This window comes from Peromyscus leucopus, chromosome 5 (assembly GCF_004664715.2).
Source record: "Peromyscus leucopus breed LL Stock chromosome 5, UCI_PerLeu_2.1, whole genome shotgun sequence".
In the NCBI taxonomy this organism is placed as follows: domain Eukaryota; kingdom Metazoa; phylum Chordata; class Mammalia; order Rodentia; family Cricetidae; genus Peromyscus; species Peromyscus leucopus.
In genome coordinates, this window is record NC_051067.1 from 79,115,520 (window position 1) to 79,140,538 (window position 25,019).

Consider the following 25,019-nt stretch of genomic DNA (forward strand, 5'->3'; position numbering starts at 1 on the left):
CCTCCAGCTAATACAAACAGGGCTGTTAAACTCACTTGCCAATGTTTATGAAAAGAAACCCAGCCTGGCCCTGACCAAGCATGCTAAGAAAATGTTTAATCACAAGACACATTTGAGTGAGGAAATTAGGCAAATAAGAAAAGATGGCCTGACTTCACTCCCAGAGCCCCTTCCCACCTCCCAATCCTCCTTTATTCAGCAAGACAATGATGGCAAAATGAAAAGGTTCCCAGAGGAAGGAAGATGTCAAGGCTCCAGGAAAAAAAAAAAAAAACAGGGCAGACTGGGGGGGAGGGGGCACCCTCTCAAATTTCCATAGCCCCTCAGGACTTCCCACCTATTCACACTTGCATTTGAGTGGGGTAGCAGGAAGGGCGGAGCGGACAATGTGCGGGAGACTCCTGGGCAGGGCACAGGAAATTCCTGGCTGCTCCTACCCATGCCTGCTACTGAGAGCAGACCAGACCCCAGGATCCACTGCACCCCCAGGTTGCGTTCACCGCAGGGGCCCCCAGCAGGCTAGAGTCAGACTGCAGACCTCAAAAAAAGGCCTCAATATAAGAGTCCCAGCCCTGGCGGGCTAGTACTTGACCTTCCCACCGCCTATCCCAGAGCAAAGGGGCAGGCTTTTTACAGCCAGTCAGCGCATTAGGAAGGGTCCCAAAGGTGCAAGAAGCCACATCCTCAGAGGGCCAGGCCACTGCAGCTTAGGAGTCAATAGCCTACGTGTCAATATGGACCATAGAGTGGGAGAGGGTAAGGCAAGATAACTCAGTCCAGGTGCAGGGGCATAAACCCTGTGGGATGGCCTCCCCTTTGAAACAGAGAATAGGAAATCGTGCTCCCAATGCTGTGACAGTCACTGAGACCTAAGTGCATGGTGGTGTGCATAGCCCTTGGGACATGATTCTGCTCAGTCAAGGTTAGCTATGTGGTCTAACTTCCTCACTATACACAAGAGGCCCACGGGGTGTTGACAGAGTTCCCCAGGTCACACAGGTTAGTCGCACACATAAGACAACCCCAGCTCCAGGTTCTCCAATGGAGACGGAGGGGAAGGATGGGTGGAAATTCGGCTGGTACTGCCCTGCCCTGTGGCTTCTCCCGGAAGTGCTCCGCAAGGAGGCAGTGGTGGGAGGGACCTCTGCAGCCACCGCTCCCTGGGGCTGGGGGAAACCAGAGCCGTGTCCTGGCAGGGCCTCCCAGGGGCCCGGGCAGGGGCAGCTGTCCAGAACTGTCTGTCCACGGAGGGGGCAGGGAGGCTGCCACACGGAGCTCGCCGTGTGCCAGTCCCTGGGGCCAGGCCGGCTCAGCCTGCTGGCTCCATCCAGAGCCCGCCCCAAGGGATGCTGGGGGAGGCAGCCAGGATCAGAGCCGCCGGCTGCGCATTCCCCTCCCCCAGCAACAGGGGACTAAAGTGGGTCAAGGAGGAAGGAGGGGGCCCAGGAGGGCTGGGGGAGGGGGCCGAAGAGCTCGTGAAGGCACCCAGGGGGAGGGAACCAGGGGAGGATGCCTGGAAAAGCAAAACCATGTGTGCAGTGGGCCTTGGGGGGCCAGGCAGAGCGGCTGAACGGCTGCAGAAGACTCGAGGGTTGTCAAAATCGCCTCAGAATTAAGTGCGGGGCGGGGGAGGGGGCTTCATTGGGGCTCCTGCCCAGGTTGGTCCTTCCCTTTACCCCACCCCTTGGCCTAGGAGGCTCCTTTCCCAGTCTTTTTAGCCTCTCCTAGAGCCCACCCTTCAGTCCGTACGGAGCAGCCGGTTGGCTCAGACTAGGAGGTGTGCCCAGCTGGGGCCCAGCTGTCCCGCCAGGAGGTGGGATCTTGGGGTAGGGAGCAAAAGTGTAGCCCAGCCCATGCTGAGCCCTAGTTCAGCAGGACTGTGGCTAGGCCAGGCCAAATCAGCCACAGCTCGCCAGTGAGAAGGATTAAAGTGTGCCCCTGTCCCCCAAGAGGCATCCTTGGGGAGTCTGGTGGAAAGGGAAAGGGAGGGAGGCAGGAAATGCCGCCCAAGCCGATCCCCACCCAGGAGGGCCAGCCAGGTCCCAGGGCTCTCAGGGGGAAGGACTAGGGGGACATCAGCTGGTGGTCGGCCCCCACCCATGACTGGTCCCAGCTCAGGCACCAGTCTCTCTAGAAGCTCCCCCACTCCTCACGGCCCAAAAAAAAAAAAAAAAAAAAAAAAAAAGAGGAAGCATCCAACCACCCAGGCAATTTGATATGGTCCAGAAACCTCCAGGGTGCCTGGGTTCCAGGAAGCCAAGCAAGGAGGGGGTGGAGGGCAGAGAATATAGAGGGGTCCAGTGTCCTGGCACAGGAGTGTACCCAGGGCTCCAGGCTGGTGTGGGGGATGAAGGAGAAAGGTCAGGGAGACAAAGCCTTAGAGCACCCTGACCCAGCAGACTCCTCCTAGGGGCATACACCCATGGGATGGGAGTGTGGGGGAGGGGTGGAAGGAAACATGATGTAGGCTTACAGGCCAACCCCAGGCCCTGGGCAGCAGCAGTTCAAGGAGATGCCGTCCTCCTCGAATACATTCCCCAGCAAAGCCACTCACACACACACCCCAACATCAGATTCCTGATGACCCAGAAGGATTCCCAAAGCCTGGGAGGTGGGGTGCGTGGGAGAAACCACAGAAGGAGGGACAGTAAATCCCTAAGTACACCGACTCCCACCTCACAGAAGACAAGAGCTGGCCGTGGTACTACCAGGTTCTCGGGACACCACAGAGCGAGCACAGACTGGTCCGTCAACCTCTCAAACGTCAGGGTGGGACACCAGGGTAAGCCTTCCCTTCTCTAACCTGTCCAGGCTGCTTCGTCCCAACTGGAGTCTCAGGAGTGGGTCCAGCCCAGGCGCAGGGAAGGGATGAGGCTGGCCACCTTCCTGAGGGGGACACAGCGTCACCAGCTCTGAGTCCAGCACTTTGTCCTGTCTCCTAGCTGGCCGCCACCTCCTGGGGAGGAGCTGGGTTGGCACTGGTTCACCAGGTGTGCAGAGGCAGGCCAGGAGTGACTCCAGCAGGCCCCACAGCATCTATCCACCATGACCTTGAACACTAGGCTGCTCCTCCAAGCTACATCACCCAAGTAAACAGGTTGGTACCAGCCTCACAGGACTACTGAGGGGATTCGTGAGAAACTTATGAAGAAACCGTCCTGCAGTTGGTACCTCAAAAAACACTGACAGACATCCTGTCGCTGCTGCCCTTACACATGGGTCAAACATCCCAGGTGGGCTCTCCAAAGAAAATAAAGCAGGACAAGATACCCAGGGAGGTGGGGACAGGTTCCGCCTCACCCAGTACTTCCACGTGGGAAATGAGTTCAGGAAACCCAGGACAGGCCTCCACATTCCCCCTGGAGACCGTGGAGAACTAGTACTTAGAGCCAGTGAGGAGAACAGGACATTCAGAATCAAGCCCCGTGAGACACCCAGACAGACTGAACTGTGGACACAGTGGACACAAGCAGGCAGCTGGCTTCTCAGGGATGCAGCATGGGGGATGGGAGCCGCTCAGCCTGGCGAGGCACTCAGGGACTAGGAGCAAGGCTGGAGGGTCAGTAGCTCCCTTCCATCCCCAGCTCTAACAGTGTGCATGGTGGGGTCATAGGCCCCAGCAAGGTCTTGCACATTGGTATGGAAGCTTGGAAATAACTCGCCCAACTCACAGCAGCAATGGCCCTGATACTCCTGAACTTAGAACAAGGCCTGTAGTTTCTGAGGACCCCCTTTCTCCCTTGGCACAGCAGGAGGGACCGTGCCCAAATTATCTCCCTGGTATGCGGAGGTACCATGTGAACCTCCACAACTACACAATTCACAGAGGTTGTATAAACCTAGGTGTCCTTTAAGAGCTGGGCAGGGTGGTACACACCTGCACCACTTAATCAGGGGTTGTTTCAGAACTGAACGATAATGAACAGCCAGGGTGACTTAGATTGATTTCAAAATAGGCATAATAGGTGGTGGAGAGATGGCTCAGTTGTCAAGAACATTGGCTGCTCTTCTAGAGGACCTGGGTTCAAATCCCAGCATCCACATGGCATCTCACAATTGTCTGTAACTCCAGTCCCAGAAGATCTGATGCTGTTCTCTGGCCTCCACAAGGACCAAGCATGTATGTGGTGCTCGGACATATATTCAGACAAAACACTCATACACATAAAATAGATAGATTTAAGAAATAAAGACAATACAGAGTAGGGAGCATAACTTGGTGGTAGAGTACTTGTCTAACATATATGAATCCTTGGGTTCAATATTCAGCACATCAAAAAAAATAAAAAAATTAAAAAGAGGCCTTTTAAAATCAAGGCCCAGCCAAGCAGTGACAGCGCATATCTTTAATCCTAGTACTCGGGAGACAGGCAAGTGGATCTCTGTGAGTTCGAAGCCACCCCAGTCTACGGACAACCAGGGTTTTACATAGAGAAACCCTGTCTCAAAAAAAATCAATCAATCAATCAATCAATCAATCAAATCAAGGCCCAAGGAATACCCAAATGGCTTACTGATAAGAAGGCCTGCCACCAAGCCTGGTGACCTGAGTTAAATCCCTGGAGCCTCATGGCGGAAGGAGAGAAGAGCCCCTGAAAGTTGTCCTCTGACCTACACACAGAGGCTAGGACATGTGCACACCCACACATACACATCACACAAAATAAACAAATGTAAAGATCAAGGCCCAGGCAGCCATCTGGAGGATCCCCCAGAATGGACCATGCTCTGTGCTGTGTGCACACAGCAGCAGACTGCCCCACAATGCCACCCCATACCCAGCGGTCTCTTCTACTCTCTGTGTTGCCTCTTCCATCTGCTGTGCTCTAGCCTCAGAGAAAGCCATGCAGACTTGTCCCAGTCCCCCCAGTCACACACACCCCACCTCCCACAGACTTTCTTCCACTGGATTCTCATGGGTGGAGACAGTGAGATTTTTCTTCTCCTCTATCCACAGCAGAGCTGGGCCCAGGCACAGCGAGGCAGCCCCGGGGTCAAAGGCAAAGAGGACTGGCCGCTTTTCCTCTGCGGTTCCCTCCCATCTCGCCACATCAGCTGTCCCATCACCCACTCTGTAAGATCCTCCTAGAGGACCAAAGTCAGATAAGCAGAGCAGGCTCCCAGTGAGACTCAGCCACCGGCAGAACTGTGTACTCTGTCTAACTACCTCACTCCAAAGTCCACTGTCAGCTCCCTGAAGGCAGGTACCCAGAATGCCTCTGAAATGGCCATCCAGCTCAGGCAGTACCAGCCATCCACCAAAGGAAGCAAACTGGGTCTGCCGGTCGTCTGCCTGTAGTTTCTTGGACAAGTGCACTCAAGGGCTGGGGACATAGTTCATTAGGTAGTGCTTGCCTAGCATGCACAAAGCCAGAGCTTGGATCTCTGGCATACCATAAACTAGTATGTTGATACATGTTGGCAATCCCAGCCTTCAGAGGGTAGAGGCAAGAGGACCAGAAATTCAAGATCATCCTCAGCTATAATGCAAGTTCTAGGCCAACCTGGAATACCTCAAAGTATTTTTTGAGACCCTTTAAAAAAAAAAAATTAAAAAAAAAAAAAAGCAGGCGGCCCTATGCCCATATGTCCAGCCTCTTTATGTATTCCTGCATAATGCAGACACAGCATAGTTCAGCGGTCTCCAAGCTTGTCTTCAAATAGGGTCTAGTCCTAGCTGCCCAGCACTAGGCAACTGACTTGTTTCTGCTTCTCTCTCTGTAACACATGAGGGATCAACAGTACCTGCCCATAGGTGTCTGTGAAGCTTGGATTGGTGTGACTTGTTCAGAACAGCCCTGGCCCCTAGGAAGCAAGCAATGGAGGGCACTGATTGTGTTACCGGGCACAACCCAAACTGCTGCCTCTGACCTCCTTAAGCCCCGCCCCAAAGCTGGGGGCCAATCCCTGCTCGAGGACCCCAAGGTTCCCTAAGGTGCACATCTGGCCCGCCGGCTTCAGCCCACCACCCACCACCGGCCGGCACCCTGCTGGGGTCGCGACGCCGCCCCCGCCGGGCCTGAGCCTCTTGAGGCCTGAGAGTGCCGGATCGGCTGAGTGGCGGGGCCCACCCGGAGACGCGCGAGCGGCGCAACCCGCGCCTTCCCAGCCAGTCCCCCGCCGCGGCCGCTTTGTGCCAAGCCCAGACTCTGAGTTACTGCGCCGCAGCCATGGAGCCCTCAGCGCGGGGGGCAGCCGGCTCGTTCCCAGGACGGCGCCTCAAAGGAGTCCCAGGGCCGCCTCCACGGGCAGGAGGGTGGGGACCCCAAAAGGGCCACGTTCCCAAGGCCACCAGGCTTCCGCAGGTCGTGAAGCAGAAAGCGCCCCGGAGGGGCGGCCCTGCTTCACCTACACTTACCCCATCCCCCTACCTCACTACCACCACCCCTCCTTTCCCCCAACTACCTCCCCACCCCCATTTCTTGCCCTATCTATCCATGACTTCTCTTTCAACCACTGCATCATTGTCTTTCCATCCCTCTCTGATGTCCCTGGACCCAGATCTCTGAGGCAAGCCCACAGACAGGCTGCAGTGGGCCCAACTCCCGCCTCTTGTCCTGTAGGTCTCTGGTGTCCCCGACCCAAGGCGCTTTCCACCATCAACACCACTCTCCTCGGGTCACAGCCTGGCTTGGAGAAGGGCCGGATTCTGGGCCAGGCCTCTGAGGAGACTGAGGAGCCTCCTGGCCTCATTTCCCCAACTGTCAAATAAGTCTGGAATGAGTCCACTGCCAGGTGCTGGGGACAATGCAATGACCAGACAGAGGAGGTACTCTGCTGGATGGTTCTCACAGGGTTGGGTCATGGCCTGAGTCCTGCCATGGCTGATATTCTGAGAGAGGCCTGTGTGTCTGTGATGGAATGGAGGACATGACATTTTGGTTCCTGGGGCAAGAACAAGACTCAGAATTCTAAGCCCAAGCCGGTGACAGCCCTAGCTGAGCTGACCCATCACCCAGGGAGTCTCTCTGGGGCCTGGATTGCACCAGAAAAGCCAAAATGGACTGAGCTAATGGGGTTGGTAGCAATGAGCAGGGAGGGAACCCAGGAACACCCAGCCACCTCCCCCAGTCTCTCCCAGCCCTGTGGAAGTAATATTTTCCAGGCCCCCTCCCATCAGAAACCCCTGTCGTCTGGACACATGTCCCCTCCAGGATGGTCCTGTCCAGACAGCTTCTCCCAACCCTTCCCTTCTGAACAGGAAGTGTACTACTGAAGTGTGCACTTGCCGAAGCCTCTCCCCCAGCTATAGTGAACTTACATGTGCACCTGTTGCTGCAGCCTCAGCATCCTAGCAGTGCTGGCACCGAGTACATACATGCTCAGGAAACACATGGGATGCATGAATGAGCGAGCAAGCAGCCAGCAATAGTGTGGATCCTAAAAGCCTTGAAACTCAAGCTGAGATGAGAAGATCCAGCAACAAGCAGTCTAGTGGACATCACAAACCATTAGGCTCTCTGAGGGACTCTCACACGAGCATTTCAAAGGACCAGGAAAGCTCTAAAGGTTTGAGAAAGTCACAATTCTGCTTAATCCAGTGTTGCCAAGTGCGTCTGGCCACAGGAGACATTACACCACTCATAACCACCATTTCCTAAACAGTTGGAAAGGACCCGCTTCTTTGTGCTTACAGTAGGACCCAGCCAAGCACAGCACTGGGCACACAGGAAGTGCTCCAGAACACCTCAATGATGGACACAGAGAAGCCACACACAAAGCCCTCCACTGCAGTGACCAGACTCTCCCCCAGGCTGCTGGCACCCGGGGCTCACTCACACATTGCGCAGGCGTGCACATGCGCACACCTTGACTCCCACACACGTGTACAAAGATAGAGAGAGGCACACTTGGGAAACACACTGAGAAACACAGGCATTTGCATGCAAGTCCACACACCCCCAGGAACACAGAACGGTGTGCACAGGGATGTACAGACTCTATGGCAATGTTCCGCCCTCCCCACAAACATTTCCTGTGCCTGGCCAGGGATCGAGAGGGCAGAATCTGCAGGGAATATGGAGAAGACAAGCCATGGTCAACGCAGCAGCAAGTTCCCAGGATGGCCTTGCTTTTCTTCCGGGCACAATTCTGTCACAAAGTCACTGCACAACCTTGGACACCTGACTTGCAGCTCTCGGAGCACTTCTGACCATCCTCATGAGAAGGGCACTCAGCTGAGGAGTCATGACTAAGGTTCGTTGTTAAGAATCACTATTGCCGGGCGGGGGTGGTGCACGCCTTTGATCCCAGCACTCGGGAGTCAGAGGCAGGTGGATCTCGGGGTTTAGGGCCAGCCTGGTCTACTCAAGACAGCCAGGGCTACACAGCGAAACCAAAGTGAATGCCCAGATTCAAGAACATCCAGACCCTGTCTATGACAGGCACACCTTGTGTCTGCATACGGCATTCTTTAGATGTCAGCTACTCCTGGTGGTGTGATCCCGTTCTCGAGGCACAAATAAAATGCTGGATTCTGCCCATTCCCCTATCAAAGGAATTCCCTCTGTCTAGCCCATCGAAGCCCAAGGCCTGTGCCTCTCTCTCCCTTGGCTGCCCTGTGTCTAATTCAGCTTTCAGGGTTCCAGACCTTTCCCAGCATGCCTTCCACTCAGTCCCCTCTGAATCCTCCTCTGAACCAGGCTGAGTCTCACCTAGGTAAGATGTTCAGGATGTAGGAAGAGTGAACACAACAGAAGAAAGAAAAAAGGGATGGGGACAGGGGACTAAAGGATGCAGGGGAGAAGGCAATGCCCCCACTCCTAAGCAGTGCCCATAAACATGAGAAACTCCACTAATAAAGCAAGTGCAAAGGAAAACAACGTGTGATTTCTTGGCAGTCTGCTTGGCAAAAAGAAAACAAAAACAAAGAGAGGAAAGAAAGCCCGTTTGGGCAAGGAGGAGGGGAAACCCGCCTTCAAGCACCAGTTAACGGTGGGCGAGTCGGTATGACGTTTGCAAGTCAATTTGGAAACAGCTACACCATTTTTCAAGTGAATACTCCTCGACCCAACAAGAAATGCTCAAACAGGAACACAAAAATCTGTAAGTGCGGATGCTCCCTGCATCAATGTAACAGCAAAACACTGGAGACAATTACACATCCCCCAGCAGCGGACTGTGCGTAAACTCCAGTGCCTTCTGGCTGTTGATGTGGAGACCTACAACACGAACATGGTAGTAACTTCCATGCTAACAGTCTTCAGCCCTGGCTGTTCATTCAATTTACAGGAAGCTTTAAAAAAAATAAAAATAAAAATAACCAACCTGGGACCTTATCTTCAAATTTTCTGGTTCCAGGTAATATCACTACTACTTCAAGTACCTAAGGAAAAAAACTAATTATGCAACAAAGGCTAGAAACCCACTGCCATGTGAAAATAACAAATGAGAGGTGGCATGGTCAGGTAGCATAAGATACTATCTATGTGCATTTGCAGATGTTCCAGATGTCCTGGATACAGGCAACCTTGAAAAAGTCTGGGTGAGATGATGACAACCACTGTCCCCAGGAAAGAAAGAGAATGAAGACATCTTGAGGCTCGGAGATCTTTTACTTGGTTTTAAAGATGTGAGCACAGCCAGCCCCAAAGGGCAGCATTCTGCAGAAGAGAGGAAGTAAGAGCTGACTCCTGTTCCTACAGAGCCAGGGGCTTCTGCAGCCCTAGAGAAGGCAGATTTTCTGCTGCTTTCCAGGGCTGCCAGAATAATTATAAAGATGGTGACCACCGGCTCTGACTGGAGCTGGCTAAGATTTGTCCTCCAATCCTAGTTCTTCTGAATGACCTTGGACAGGGCATTTCAATGCCACAGTTTACACGTCTCCAGAACAGAAATCAGTCAGGGAGCTGCTACAAGATTCATATGAAGGAACAAATGGGATGGGATTGTACACAGCTGACCTCACATGTCTTCTTTGTGGCTCTGGATGGACCCATGTATGGCCTGGCCATTCTCCACCCTCATCATCCCTGGATGAAAAGGGCACCCAGAGAACCAGCTTCAGTGACACTTGGCCGAGCCCTTGGGGCCAAGGGTGCCCACTTGGCCGGCACAAATGTCTCCACAAACTCGAAGATTCTCATACAGCTCAAGACACCCACACCACTGCCAAGCCCTACGCGCCATCTTCTCTTGTCTCTTATACCCCTCAACCTCCAAACTGGCAGAAGAGCAGGACAAGACCAGCTGCCCACTGCAGATTCCCTGGAACAGGCCCTTTGGAGTCATCATTACCGACCCATCACATCAAAAGGTAACTTGAAAAAAAGACCTAACTCTATCTTCCTGTTATTATATTCCTCGTTATAAAGCCAAAACTCTCCTATGTTTACCCCTTTTTATGCTTTTGAGTTAAAAAACTATACCGAGGCTGCATGCAGTAACACCCACCTACAACCCCAGCACTCTGGAAGCTGAAGCAGGAAGATCTCAAATTCAAGGCCAGTTGGCTACACAGCAAAACCATGACACACACACACACACACACACACACACACACACACACACACACACACACACACAAGAGCTGAGGGTGTAGCTCAGAGTGTATAGCACTCGCCTAGCATGTGCAAGGTCCTGGGTGCAAGGTTCTGGTTTCAGTTCCACCACATAGCATACAATAACAACCCAACTAGTTCCATCCCCTTCTAGTCGGGAAAGAGACACAGTCAAAAAACTGTCTTGCCCAAGGCCTCAGAGCATGCTCTGTAACCTCCCTCACCCCCACGATAGAAACCAGGTTGATTTTCAGAAAAAGGGGTCTTCCTTTTCTATCCTAGATAACCAACAGGACACCATTACTGTTCATGCTCTCCTTCCCACTTCTTAGTTTCAGCCCCCACTCCTCACTCCAACCACTGCTCCTGGGGCAAACCCTGGAGACAAGGAGGGTGCTGGAGACCCCTAATAGTACGAAACTGTAGAGTCCTGGCTAGCTCCAAAGCAACCAGGCATTTCCAGTCTCGACCCTGTAGCTCTGCGGCAGTTCAGTGTGGGCAGCATGAGGGAAGCACTCCACTTTGCTTAAAATTATTATGAAAATCTCATACTAAGCTATCATTTCTAAAGTGCGCAGAACAAGAAATGGTGGCTACAGGGAGAAAATGGCACCGGCCACTCCCAGCTTCAACAGGCAGAAGGCTCACAGCCCTCCCTCAGCAGAAGCAGAGGTCTCGAGGGAAGGAGGAAGGAGGACCCTGCCTCAGATAAGGATGCCAAGAAGTCTTGCTCTGGCCTTAAGACAATGTGTGCCCCAGCCAGTCCACCCCCTCACTTGTTCACTCCCCCACTGATTAATTCATTTACACATTTCCCACACACTTATTCACACTCCCCCACTGGTTGATTCATTTACATATTTCCCACACACTTATTTACTACTCATTCACTGTCTACCCGTTCATATGTATTCCTTCAACAGCCAACATATTTGCTCAATCATAGGTTTTCAGACCCACAACCCAGGCAACCAGGTAAAGATCATGTATAAATGACTATGGAGTCCCAGATGCCCAACCATGTGTCCACATCTCAGTAAACTCTCTCACCTGAATAAGGCCAGGTGGAGGCTGCCACCTCTCAAAAGGGCTGGCTCTGAGTACTAAGGATTGCAATGCTAGGAAGCAGAACCAAGACTATCACAGCTAAGTTAGGGAGCCAGACAGCTCTACAGTTAAAATTCAGTGTACAGATGTGCAGGGGGCGTGAAAAATGTGCCAGTCCAGGCTGGATAAGACTAAGAATGCCAGGAACATGGAAAGATGAGCTTCAATCCAAGGTTGCCCTTCATCCAGTGACCTTCAGGACTGAGGGACCCAATGGTAAAAGAGCAAAGGCCTGAAACTTCCCAGTTGTCCATGATGGACAAGGGATCTGTGGAGGTTAACTTGGGCACTGCTCACAGGTCCTCAGAGACACAGAACTCCGCAGCCTCCACCCAGGTGACTACAGCCTACCCTACCCCTCTTTCCATCTCTCTCCTCTGGGACCCCACTCTTCTCCTGCACCTTCTCCCTGGAGAGCCCCTGGAGCTGGTGATTGCCTCTCCTCTCCCTAAGTTCGAACCTGTAGCCCCTGGGGGTTAGGGACAAAGTTCTGTCTCCTGCTCAGGAACCAGAAATATCGTGGTAGCTGCAAGGCCCCACAGCACCTGGGCCAAGGGTCTAAGCTGGCTGTGGCAACCACCCACCTGGCTGCCTTGTCCAGCCATGTCCCATCCCTTCACCAAATCCAGATGGTAACCACTCTGCCTTCAAGCAAGTAAAACTGGGTACAACAGGAGTCAGAGGAGCAGTGTGTTTTATTTAATTAAGATCAACAAAATTATTAACCCTCAGAGCAGGACAGGATTGACAATACTGTACAAAATAACCCTGTCCAGGTAGTGAGAGGGCAAATCTCAATTACAGGAAAGGCAGAGGTAGAAAACACACACACACACACACACACACACACACACACACACACACACACACACACAAAAAACAAAAAAAAAAAAAAAAAAAAAAAAAAAAAAAAAAAAAAAAAAAACACACACACACACACACACACACACACACACACCGGAGAATAGCAGATGCTCTGTGCCGACACCCATACATATGTGCCCACACTGGGACTCTCTAAGAGTCAAAGCAGCCATTCCACAGAGCTGTTCCTCCCTTCTCCTCTCAGGTGAGCCAGCCTGGAGAGCAGGCTGGGTGACAGGCAAGGACTGCCTGCGTCCTGGCAGGTGGCTAGGATCGGGTCCTGGTCTAGTCAGGCCCAACCAGGATCCATCCCCAGAAATGTGTCCCTGAGGACAGGACTAATGCTGTAACACTGGTGATGACCACCAGACCACTCAGCAGCTTCTGCCCCACCCAGCACAGGGTCACCTTCTATACTATAGGGTTTTACTGCGTATTCCCAGCTTCCTTGAACTTGCTGTATGAGCCAGGTTGGCCTAGAACTCAAAGAGATCCTCCTGCCTCTGCCTCCCGGAAGGGAAGGTGTGGGCCTCTAATTTGCAGTCTTAACCAGGTTTGCTTACACAAAGGTAGGGCCACACGTCTGCAGGAAGTCAAACTCTTCCCTGGGCCACGGCTTCTCTTACTGTCCCCACACAATGCCTCAAACTGTCTTGCAGGAAGGAACTTCCAAAACAATAAACTCTAGAAGTCCCACAGCCCAAGGAAAGCCTTTCACTTATGTGTTCTCCCTCCAAAATGAACCCTCGAGGAACATGGGAGTGCTTCACACATTCCTCCTCTCTCTCAGGCAGTCCCTGGCCCTTAAGTGATATCAGCCCCAGCACCCCCATTATCTAGGAGAGAAAAGTGGCTGTTAAATTAGTGAGCACATCCGCAGAGCCCCATTTTATATCCCAATTCAGAAGATGACATGAACATCTGCTTTCACTTCAAGACATTAATTTTCAATTATTGGAGAAAAACAAAATTAGTCCTGACAAATTGCTGGTGAATACTGGCTCTTGTCTGGTGGTTCACAGTAACAATTTCAGGGGCCACAATTACTGTCCTAGGACAGACTCTCCTGATGGGTCCCTGTCATCTGGAGTCCAGGACAGTGGCAGCTTCTCACTGGTGGTGCTCTGTCAAGGAACAGTGAGACGGTGCTTCCACAAGCTTCCACAGGCACGTGCCTGCCTCGCCCGTGACCAGATTAGGGAACGGGGAAAAGACAGGGACAGTGAAGTGGGAGAATGCCCTGGAAAGCCACACCAAGGCTTTCCTCCTCCTCAGAAAGAAGGTTTTGAGGCCAAGCCCTCCTGTGTCCAGAACAGCCTGGAACTACCTCGTGAGACCTCCTCAGAATGTGATAAGCCCTCTGCAGTGGGACTGGAGAAAAGTGCATGATTCTCCTACTGAGATCCCTCTACCCTGACACGCACAGGGTTACCCAAACTCTTTGAGTCCTAACCCCCAGCATCCAAATGCTTACAGATACTGACCAGCAAGAAAAAAAGTCCTTGTCAGCTAGAGTGGTGGCACAAACCTACCGTCTCAGTACTGAGAAGGCTAAAGAAAGCAGAAGGAGGCCAGCCTGGGCTACACAGCAAGATCCTAGCTTGAGAAAAAATGTAATTGACGTTAGGTGTGGTGGCACATGCCTTTAATCCCGGCACTCGGGAGGCAAAGGCAGGCAAATCTCTGTAAATTTGAGACCAGCCTGGTCTACATAGTGAATTTCAGGACAGCCAGAGCTATGTAGAGAGACCCTGTCTAAAAAAAAAAAAGTAATTAGCACTTTTTGCCAGGGTCCCACGGCAAAAGAAAAGAAAGTCTCAAAGGAAAAAGGGAAGAAAACTGAATTTGCCAACTTCAATGACCCCCCCCCAATCCAGAAAATATCCCACTTGATAAGAGATTATCAACACTTTAATCTCATTTGTCAGGCTTTTTATGTATCTTGGCTGCTATCGTTAACTGTATCAATAAGAAGCCACGGAAATATGAATGAGAATTCCAAAATAGCCGTGTGGCGGTCTTTCACTGTGACTTGTCACCAATGAAACCAGAGTGTGAATCGAGCTACCGTGAGGAGATTCTGAGGTTGGGAGGCGTGGACGAGAGTGAGGGGAGGTAACCAGGAAGGAAGGCAGGTTAAAAAAGAAAGAAAACAGAGCAACAGCAACAAAGGAAAATTCTATCTTTCGGAAGAGAAGGGGAAACGTTGCGACTTCCAAAGTCAACTCGGTAACTGAGCTGACATTGTGTAATTGACTTTGCAAGTAGAACAACAGCAGTGTAACAAAGAAAATGTCAGTGTTTTCACAGCGCTAATCTATAACGCTGGGAGGCCCTCCCGCTGCCAGCCAGGGCTGACAATACAATAGCTTTCAGAGGGATATTACCATCATGCTTTTATTCCTGACATCAATCAAGACAAAGAGAATCCTTTTCACAAGACATTAAAAATCAAACCTTTGTACAAGAAGATAGGTAAAACACCATCCTCCTTAAAGACAGCCATGAGGAGCAATCAGCTAATTGGCATCCTTGAAAGAGGTAAAGTATTTTTATTTCCTGAGTGTACAACCCCAATCGTTGGCTGCCCCAGACCCTGGCAGGTAAGCTAGGAATCAGAAGTTTCCATCCTCATCTCCCCGACTCCCTTCACCCTTCCTGGAGCCCACAGCAGGCTCACAAAGCCAATAGCCAGTGCCTAAAACTTCAATCAAGATATAACCAACGCATGCTTTGTCAGGCCATTTGGGGTGCAGAGCTACCCCGGAAGGATTCTACACATATAGTACCCTTGCAAGCTGATAGGCATTTGCGGAAATTGTCAAATTTGCCAGCAAACACATATGGGGATTTTCCCAGCTACTCATAGTAATGGGGCACCCAAGTAAGTCTCCACGGTACTCTCTACAACAAGTACACTAGACCCACACATCTGAAGGAATCCTAACCACAACTGTTTTCAAGGCATGAGAGCAGTAAGTCGTGTACCAAGGGCCAGGCTTGTTTCATGCAGGATCTATACAAAGTGGGTTCCTAAACCTGTTCACTGACCTTGACAAAAAGATCAAGACGTAAGGAAGCCTAACCACCTTCAATTCCATGACTTCAAGACAGTTTGAATGCCTGTGTAACACAGAAAACAGCAGCCAAGTGAGCAGGGCTAACGCTCATGAGAGCATGTCATCTACATCCTTCCCAAACTAACCCACCCAAGCCACCAGCCCACCAAGGGGCCCAAGAGGGTACTCTTGATCCCTAAAGGGTGCCCACCTACACAGGGTATGGACAATTGTGATAGAGGAGGGACCTCTAAACTGGAATGTGACTGGCCCCTCTGACACCTAATAGACAACGTAGCAAAAGTATGCACTTGAGTCTGATAACAGAGACTGAGATGTTATGCCGGAAGCATCTCTGGCAGAAAAGGGTGTTTTCACTTTTCAGACAAAAGTGGACACCTTTGTTCTATCTGTCCAGTATTGAAACAACAGGTGCTCTTCATTTTGTTACAAGATGACAAATTCTAAAAGGAAAAGTCATAAGGCTGCCTTGAGGATTCCTTCTCCCACTACCACCTCAAGCAACCTTCCTAGAGCCCGGCAGCAAGCCTGCACGGCAGCCTCAGTGGTGGGCTCCTTTCGTTTACACATCCAAATGAACAGTTAAGAGAAATCAATGCATCTAATTGCCAGACTATTAAATCCAACATCAGGGGAAGAATTCCACAGCCACCAGCTTAAGAGCTGGCTACTGATATAGCAATTGTTGCAACTTTCTATTACACTGAACCAGATCTCCAGCCTTTCTGTCTCCAGCTAGAAAAGCTACACTCTTAAGAAGCTGTGCTCCAGTTTCCTCCTCGTGTGGTCCCCCTCCTCCTCTCCTAACATGCCACAGCACTGCCAGGGCTGGCTGGTTCTACTGAATTGCTGTATGACTGCAAAGTCACGGCATTTTGCACCTTTCCTGGTGAACACACACTAGACACCTCACAGTTAAACATTTAGCAAGATTCTCCTGCCAGAGGCACATAGTTATCTTATTTTATTGCTTATTAAGTTTTTTTGCAAGGAAACAGGTGTAAGAACCTAAACAGCAATTACTAGATATAAAGGATATTTCCTAGAATGAAACGGGCCCTTTCAAAGCCAGGAATCAGTAACTTAATTGGTGTGGAAGGAATTAAATATTAGGATTAAATGTCATCAACCTGAACCCAGAGAAAGCGAAGGAATCTACAAAGGATTTGTCTTGCCCTTCCTGCAAGATCATGTACATTTAGCCAAACAAATCTCAACCATTTACACTTGTGTGTGGTCTCTGCTGAATCAAGAAACCTGTAACCTCAGAACGCCTCTATTTATTACATCTCAATTATTTCCATGGAAACAGGCACAATGGTGAACTACACTGTTCCCAAGTCCCTAGACCACAAAATTTATAAGATGGACTTCTGAGGAGCTCAGGCTGGCAAGAGAAGACAAAGGGAGAGAAGTACAGAAGCCACTAGTGGTCATTTTGGATGGGAGGTGGGGCATGGACACACCTAAGTGCTAATTAATATTAAGAACTGTAATTAACAGATAGTTGCTAAAATGGAGAAAATCAACAATAGTACAAATTATTTAAAAAGTTTTTAACTGAGGCTGAGGGAAACATTCATTTTCTAAAGGAATGAGGGGGTGGTTGCGTGGAGCCTAAGGGAGCCGGACAGTTCTCCTTAATGTTGAGTGACAGGGAGACCCGCTGGCATCGTTACCAAACTACCTGGTATCATCGGCCAAAATAACATCAGTGAATGAGACGACAACAGCCTAGGGAATGAGGCCAAAATCATCAAAGGAAACAAATTGTTGCAACTGCCACACCACCAGGACAGGCATACAAAAAAAAAGGAAAATCGGTCAGGAAATGTGACTTTTGTAACATTTATGGATTTGTTGGGTGGTTTGGAGGTTTTGTATTTTTTTTTTTTTAACAAAATCACAAGGCTTTTGAAAAACAGGCTGCTCACTCTCTGCCCTCCTGCCTTGGCACCCCCCTTCCCATTGGCTGGGCATCCTCCCTACAGAGCTGAGCTTTCCAAAGAAGGACAAACATCCTGGGGGGACAAGTGACCCCACTCCAGAGGGAGGTTGTGTCCAGAGTGGGAAGTGACCCCTGAGGCCTGTTTGATTTTCAAAGCTTTCAAATCACACTTTCTGAGCATTCATTCAAAATTGTTACATTTCTGTCTCTCCTTCCTGCTATGGGCTTTCATATTTCCGAGATCAATTACAAATTACGGTCAAGCGACTTTCACAGCAGAATACACCAGGCTGGGGGAAGTCCACAATGCCTCTACATCAGCTCTGACACACAGCGGTAGAGTTGAAGTAGGATAAAATACAACGTAAAAGGCAACCGCTGGTCCTTAAGAAGCACCTTCAAGCATCTTTAAAGGTGAAGACCTTGTGTTTCAAACCCTTGGTGTGGAACAGTCCACACTTAAGCACTGCCTGTGGAATATTGCTTGAGAGAAAGGGGCAGTTCTTGAGAAGCAATAAATCTTTCACCTATTGTAATTCTTATCAATTCAAATTATCTTCTCTCTTAATTCCTCTGTTGGTAAATGGTCACATCTCCACCTTATTCACCTCAGTAAAGGTAATAAAAGGCAAAGTACTGAGAGAAAAGGGCTGGAGCAGCTTTTGGAACCGAGTCCTGGAGAGATGGGGTGGGGGTTGGGGGGAGGAAAGGGTCCCCAGACTCCAAGGATGGAAAAGCAATGTGTGGCTGATGTTCCAGAACTTCTCAAAACACCTCCGCTGGTCTGCCTGCCACTTTGCTGTCTCTGCCCATCCCCGCTTGAATTGTTTGCTACACATAAACACATACATTTAGGGACAGACACAGGTTAAAAATCATTTCAAGGCTCATTTCATGAAAGGCTGAGGCTCAGTTCTAGTCTTCCGCTGTGATCCACGGAGTGTTTTTAGAATTCGGTTCAGACAGTTCTGAAACACCCACCCATCTGTTTGCCGTGATTTGTCCTACCTTTGCTTTCTGTGGCTTACTGCTTTCTAAAATAAGAGGTTTGGAGACACAGACCGTGTTATAGGTGGGCAAGCTTTGCATCTACACACACAGACACACAGACACGCACGAACACACCAATCTGCTTTTATACATAGGTCTGACTCAAATTCAACTGCCTCAGTTAAAGAAAACTGCTTTCCCCACCAGTAATTCCTATTCTGCTTTTCTTCTGGGTTGCATTAAGTTCCTCTCCAAGAACTGAGCAGTTAGCCGAGGAAAGATATCAAATATTATTTCAAAGTGCAAAGTTCTTCTTCCCCGACTCCTCTTCCCTGTCGTCTTCTGGGAGTCTTTTCTTCTGGCCTCCTTGTCCCACAATCAGAACTCTCTGGAACCTCCAGTTCTGTGGAGCAAGTCAGGCTGTTCAAGATTGAGAAGCTGGACGGGGTGCTCAGCTACAGCAACGTCTCTCAATGAAAGAAAGGAGCCAGTGCTGAGAGTTAAGACTACAGAGAGGGTGTCGGTGGGACCAGGTGCCCCTGACTCTCCTGGGGCTTTAGAAGGAAGGAGAAGCCAAGGGTCTCAAAACCCACGTGGTGCAGATTCAGCACCAGCTATTCCAACCAGCAGCAAGACTGGCAGGAAGGGAGCCGGCCCCAACGCCTTCCCGCGCAGGCCTCCAGGAAATGAACTTTTCAGAGCAAAGCTGGGCTGTGGCCAGAGGTCATCAGGGGAGCTGGACCAGGACAAGGGCCTCGGGACTTCGGGCTCCATGGTTGCTCACATCCTGCTCCTCTATCATCTATCTCCCAATGCGCCCAGACAGAGTCTGGAATGGATACAAAGCAGCAGGCCATGCCTGCAGAAGCTAGCCGGGGAGGGGAAAAGGGACAGGGAGGACCTGGAGGCCTTCGCACCAACCTCTCCCCGAGGCATCTGCTCTCCAGGGGTCCCTTCAAACCTCGGACTCTCCGTGGAAATAGAAAGCAAGGGGGGATGTGTGTACTCGGCTATCTATAGCTCCTGACAAACGTGCGCACCCTGGGGACTCGGTACAGAAGATAGCCAGAGTGCCCGCGGCGCGGCTGCCCGGGGTGGTACCGGACGCCCTGCTCCAAGGGGCGCTCACAGCAGCCGCTGCGCTCCCCTGGGGACCAGCATCCCGCCGGCGCGGCACAGACAATGAACTCCTGGCGAGTCTCCCTGCCCAGCTGGCCTCGGTGGAGCCGGCAGGAAGTGCGGGGGCCCGGGCCGGGAGCTCGGCCTGGGCCTGGGGCGGGGAGGGGGCGCCCGGCTCGCTCGCTCTCTCCGCGTCCCCGAGTGACCAAAAGGACACCGGAGAATGCAAGCGAGGCCCGGGGCCAACGAAGGATTGCTGGCCTCCAGGGCATCCGTCCTCGCCGCCTCTTCCTTCCCCATGCTGCCGCCGAGATTCGCAATCCCCGCCAAGTCGGCCCGCACCCCTTGATTGGCCACGCGGGCCCGGGGCCGGCGCGCTAGGAGCCGCGAGGGCCCCTATGCAGAGCCCCCCAGCCCGGGTCCCGGCAAGAGCCGGCGCCGGGCCGGGAGCTGATCGGCGGGCAGGGTGTGCGTCCTGCCCCCGCCGCCGGCGCCTCCCGCCCGCGGCCTCCGCCTCCGCCTCCGCCTCCGCCTCCCTCCGCCTCCTCCTCTCGGCGCTCGCTCGCTCGCGCGGTCCCCGGCCGCCCGCCGCCCGCCCGCCCGCCGGTCCCTCCTCCCTCGCTCTCCCTCCCTCCTCGCTTGCTCGCGCCTCCGCCGGGCCTCGCTTGCTCACCTTTCACCGAGCGCGGCTTCGCCTGCTTCCGCCTGGACATGTCCGGGCTCCGGGCGCTCCGTCGCCGTCCGCGGCCGGCTCCCGCGCCGCCCCTGCCGCTCCGGGCAGCCCTTCTCCCCCTTCTCCTCCGCCTGCCTCTCGGAAACTTTGTTTTTTGCAGCCGGGTCGGCGGCCGTGAGGAGCGGACCGCAGGTCCCAGGCAGCCTCCCTTGGGGGGGCAGCCCTGGCCGGCCCAGGCCGCTTGGGGCGGGGGAGGCCCGGGGGGCGCTCCAGGGCCCTGCCTGTTGCAATGCGGCAGCCGGGGGCTCCGGGTCCCAGCGGCGGTCCCAGCGGCGCGGGGAGTCCGGAGGCCACTCGGCCGAGCCGAGTTATGCAAAAAAAAAAAAAAAAAAAAAAAAAAAAAGCCGCCCCCTCCTCCTCCTCCCCACCCCCCGCCGGCCCCCGGCCCCTGCGGCCCCCTCCCTCTCTCCCCCACACCACCGCCACCCTCACCCTCCTCCTCCTTCTCCTCCGCCCCTTGCCGGATTTTTGTGCAAAGTTTGCAGGCGTCCGGCCACACAGCCCGGTGCGGAGCTCACAATGAACCCATCTGAGGAGGGGGAACGGGCTGGAGCCGGGAGGGTCTCAGGGGGCGAGGAGACCGGAGGCGGTCCGGAGCACAGGAGCTTAGTACCCCCCGAAAAAAATAAAAAGCCTTCAAATTATCCCCTGCCGCACACACACACACACACAAAAAAAAAATAAATATTAATGGCTCAAAAATGCCCAAATGCCTGGTTTGGAGATTATGATGGATGGGGGGGTCCCTCAACTCAGCCTACTTGAAGGGGGGGCTCGAAACGGCCTCAGTGGCTTGTAAGCCGCGGCTGGGGGTCCCCGGCTCACGCCCCCTTCTCTGGCTCTCGGCTGGGTCTGATGCCGACTCCCCGGAGGAGTAAGGGGCGCGCGGGGGCGCTCAGGCGGAGGCGGGCAGGGGCGCCCGTGCCACGGGCATTGCTCAGCCGGTGCGCCGGGCCGCCGCTGCCTGCCCTCGGGCTGCGGTGCTCAGCGCGCAACGCGCAGCCGATCCCCAGGCCGGTGCCAAGTCGCGGGCCCCGCTAGCTGCCTCCATGGACCAGGGGCTGGGAGAGGGGGGAGGCGGCGGCCGCGGTGGCGGAGGAGGAGGAGGAGGAAGAGCAGGCGGCGGCGGCTGCCGGGCTCCCGTCCTCCCGGGCAGCGGCGGCGGCGGCTGCGCCCCGGCTCCTCCGCGCTCCAGCCGGCGCCGGCCCGCCCGCCAGCCTCCCTCGCGCTCCTGTCTTCTTTGTGGTCGCTGGCTCTCCTCCTCCCGATCCGGCTGCTGGGGCTGCACTGCAGAGACACATAATAAAGCCAGGCTTGGCTGGAAATGTAGCCGGGTCCCAGCAGGAGGATGTGAGGAGCGGAGTCCCGGCGGGGGAGCGCTCTGATCCCGTGGGGCGCCCCGCACTGCTCCGGCTCGGATCAGACGGAGAGAGGGCCAACAGCACCGAGCGATGGACAGCGCTGGAAATACAGCTCCGGCCGCCCGCAAAACCCGGACCGCGGCGGTGGCGGCAGGCACGGCGCGGGCGCGGGCACCGCACCGGCAAGCGGGGCCCAGGCTCGGGCTCTGACTGCACTGGGCGGGAGGAGAGAATAGATAACAGGCCCTCGCGGGCTGACAGGCTCGCCTGGATGCCTTTAGCATCAAAAACTGAAAAAGTGAGAAAATGGGGGAGCAAACCGAGGTGAGGTGCCTCAGCACTGCGGCCCCCGAGGCTTATGATCCACGCACAAGAATTACCCCCAGGACCTGGCTTTTCTCGCTAGTTCGGTATTCCAAAACCACCCATACCCCACACCAAAGAGAATTTTCCACCACTGAGTTAACCTACTACACCTCCATCTGTATAACTCTCGCACCCGGTGCAAACTAACCAAACATCGTATACACAGCACGCCTTGTATGTTTATTTCACCCCTTCCCTCCGCCTAGGGGGAAAGAAACCAGCTCCTACATTCCACGAAGTTTTGCCCCAGCCACAAGGGGGCGCCTCGCGTTCTTGCAGCTCTTGCAGTCGTGGCTAGGAACTCGCAACAGGCCCTGGGAGCAGTCATCTAGAGGCGGTTCCCCTAAACTGCCCTTTGGGGCTTCTCCCACCAGCTGCAGAGGCCAAGTAGCGGCTGGGGAGGGGTCCCGACACCACCCCCTCCCAGCAAGTGGCGCCACCTTAGGCCGGCGCGCCCCGCAGCAGGGAGAGCAAAGCGGGTGAGCGGCACGGCGCTGGGGGTTATCAATCTCGCCGATCGATAAGTTGCCACTTGGAGAGGGGAGGGCTGTGTCCCCTCGGAGACGAGTTACCCAGGGCAACCTTTCACGGAAAAAAACCCGCTGCCCGCGGAGAGCAGAGCCCGGCCCAGCCCAGCAGCGGCGCCCGCCCCAAGCAGGGTGCCTGCGCCCCGCCGTTCCCGGGACTGAGCGCCAGCCGGGCCCGCGCCCCCCTCGGCTAGCTTCGCAGTCCTGCGGGGCCTTTTTCGCCAAGCTCGTGCTGGGCTGATTGCCGAGGTAGATGCCACCCCCGCAACCCTGCGGCTTGGGAGCGCCGGCCGGCGGCTGCAGAGAAAGGCCTGAGGCAACCAAACCGGTGTGCGCGCACCTAGGGCCATCTCCGAGGATGAGTCGGGTGACCGCGCTATGCGTCGCCAAGGCCAACATTCCGGCTGCGGGAGACAGAGGCGAGGCTCCCTGGAGGGGACAGAGTCGGGCCAGAGGCATCCCTCTGTCTAGGACCTGGGCCCTGGGGGCCACCCCTACTTCGGGGTTAGGGCTGCCATCCCTGGCCATCTCCCTCCCCTCCTCCGGAGCTCATGCCTCCGAGTGCACACCATCCCCGGCTTCCCGCAGGGATGGAAAGCCGCCGCCCACAGCCCAAGGATGTCCAGTGTTAGACAGAGAAGGGGTGCCAAGGGCCAGGGCAGAGGCCGAGAGGCGCCTGGGAAGGCGCCAAGAAGGAGGGGCCGAACCTCCGCTCCCCCACCCCCGCCGGCGCCTGGGATCGAGGCCCATGGAGAGAAGCTGACAGGCGGCAGATGGCACACGCTGGGGGAGGGGGCGATTGGCCTCGGCTGGGGTGCCCCCGCCGCAGGCTGCCTTTGCTAGGTGGAGGGGGAAGGGACCAGCCCCCAACTTGTGCGCTCAGGCTCTCTAGGGTGCTGAGACTGCGGACTGCGCCCAGCCGAGAGCCTGGAGGGAGAGGGCCAGACAAAAGAGAGTGGGAGTGAAGGAAGGAGTGTGCTGGTCTAAAGGGGGGGGGTCGTTCCTCACTGGCGTGGAGGGGTGATTAGGAGACCCGTGTCGCTGCCCTTTTTCCACCCTCAGGGAACTGCGGGAAGCTCAGAGGTCGGAGGTGGCAGTGGCAGAATGGAGGAGGGGGCGGCGATGAACCGTTTGGAACTAATCTTCAAGGCGAAGGGTCATGGAGCAGATCACAAAGTTCTCTCTGGACCCTTCCCGCGCTCCTCAGTCACACACGTTTTCCTCTTGACGCTCGTCCCTGCCCCCCACCGGCGCGCGGCTGCGGTCTCCCAGCTCAGCCGCAGTCAGGGTGCGGAGGGAACTCGACCTCGTCCCACAGCAGCGGCTGGATTCCTCTGAAGCTTGTTTCATTTTTAACTCCTTCCAGAAAAATGTTGTTTTAAGAGAAATTGCAGAGCTACAAAAAAGCCAAAAAGCCGGTAGTGCCCCCCCCCCTTTAACTGTCTTTTCACCCTTGCTGTGCTCCCATCCCTGGGGTCTCAGGGAATATCTAGTGACGCTGGGCCTTGCTTCTCACCAGCCTAGTGACTTTGGACCAGAAAGAGGTCATTTTCGGACGATATTTTATCTCCTGTCTGCTTCCTTAGGGAAAGCAAAGGTCTGGACCCCTCCTGGTGAAGCAGGGTCTCTTCGACCTTCACCTTATCTGCTGAGAAGAGCAGCTGAGAAAACCCACTGCCAAGGAAAGAGAAGGGGTACTAAATGGCTCTTCCTTCCAACCCATGCTCATCTGAGGGCAAGAAAGGCTCCTGCCCTAGGCACTGCCATTCTGGCTCAGTGCTCCTTGAGGCTATAACTCTGGACACCACAGGGAAAGCTGCCGCTAATTTCCAAACCTAGGCAGGCATCTTGCAGAGCCATCTGCAGAGGGTCTGGGACAACAGACACCAAACAAGACCAGAGAACAAAGCACCAAAGGAGGGTTTTTGGGTTTGGTGTGTGTGTGTGTGTGTGTGTGTGTGTGTGTGTGTGTGTGTGTGTGAGACTTCCAAAGTCATGAAGGGCCCCTAGAGTATTTCAAGAGACATGTCTGTGCAGGCGAAGTGGCCCATGCCTGCCATCCCAGCACCTCGAGGCTAGAGGCAAGAGAATCAAGAGTTGGGGGTCATCCTAAGCTACACAGTGACTGTCTCAGAAAGAGACTTTCAACTAGAGTGACCACCTTCTCCCCATCCATGTACTTCCAAATACAAAGAGACCACAAACACACAGCTCAAATAACAAGTCACTTGAATATACGCAATCTGAAATTAGCGATTTTTCCCCCACTCTCTTACTAGGAAACACTATGATCACAAGTTCATTTCCTTGTCCACTTGTTGACTGTAAATGAACTTGTTGACTGTCTTCCTACTATGTGCCAAAACAATGAACAAGAAGGACTGCAGCTCCTCCTTTGGGACTGGCTCTCTAGAGGAATAAGAAG

General features: G+C 53.7%; 1 protein-coding gene across 1 annotated transcript in view; it reads right to left on the reverse strand.

Moving 5' to 3' along the window:
* The window catches only part of Znf423 (zinc finger protein 423), a 307,866-nt gene extending 287,194 nt beyond the window's left edge, over positions 1-20,672 (reverse strand). The window contains exon 1 of the mRNA XM_028891830.1: positions 20,281-20,672. Coding sequence (XP_028747663.1) covers positions 20,281-20,320 — 40 coding nt within the window. The 5' untranslated portion in view covers positions 20,321-20,672. The remainder of the gene's footprint in view (positions 1-20,280) is intronic.
* Positions 20,673-25,019: the final 4,347 nt, after the last annotated feature.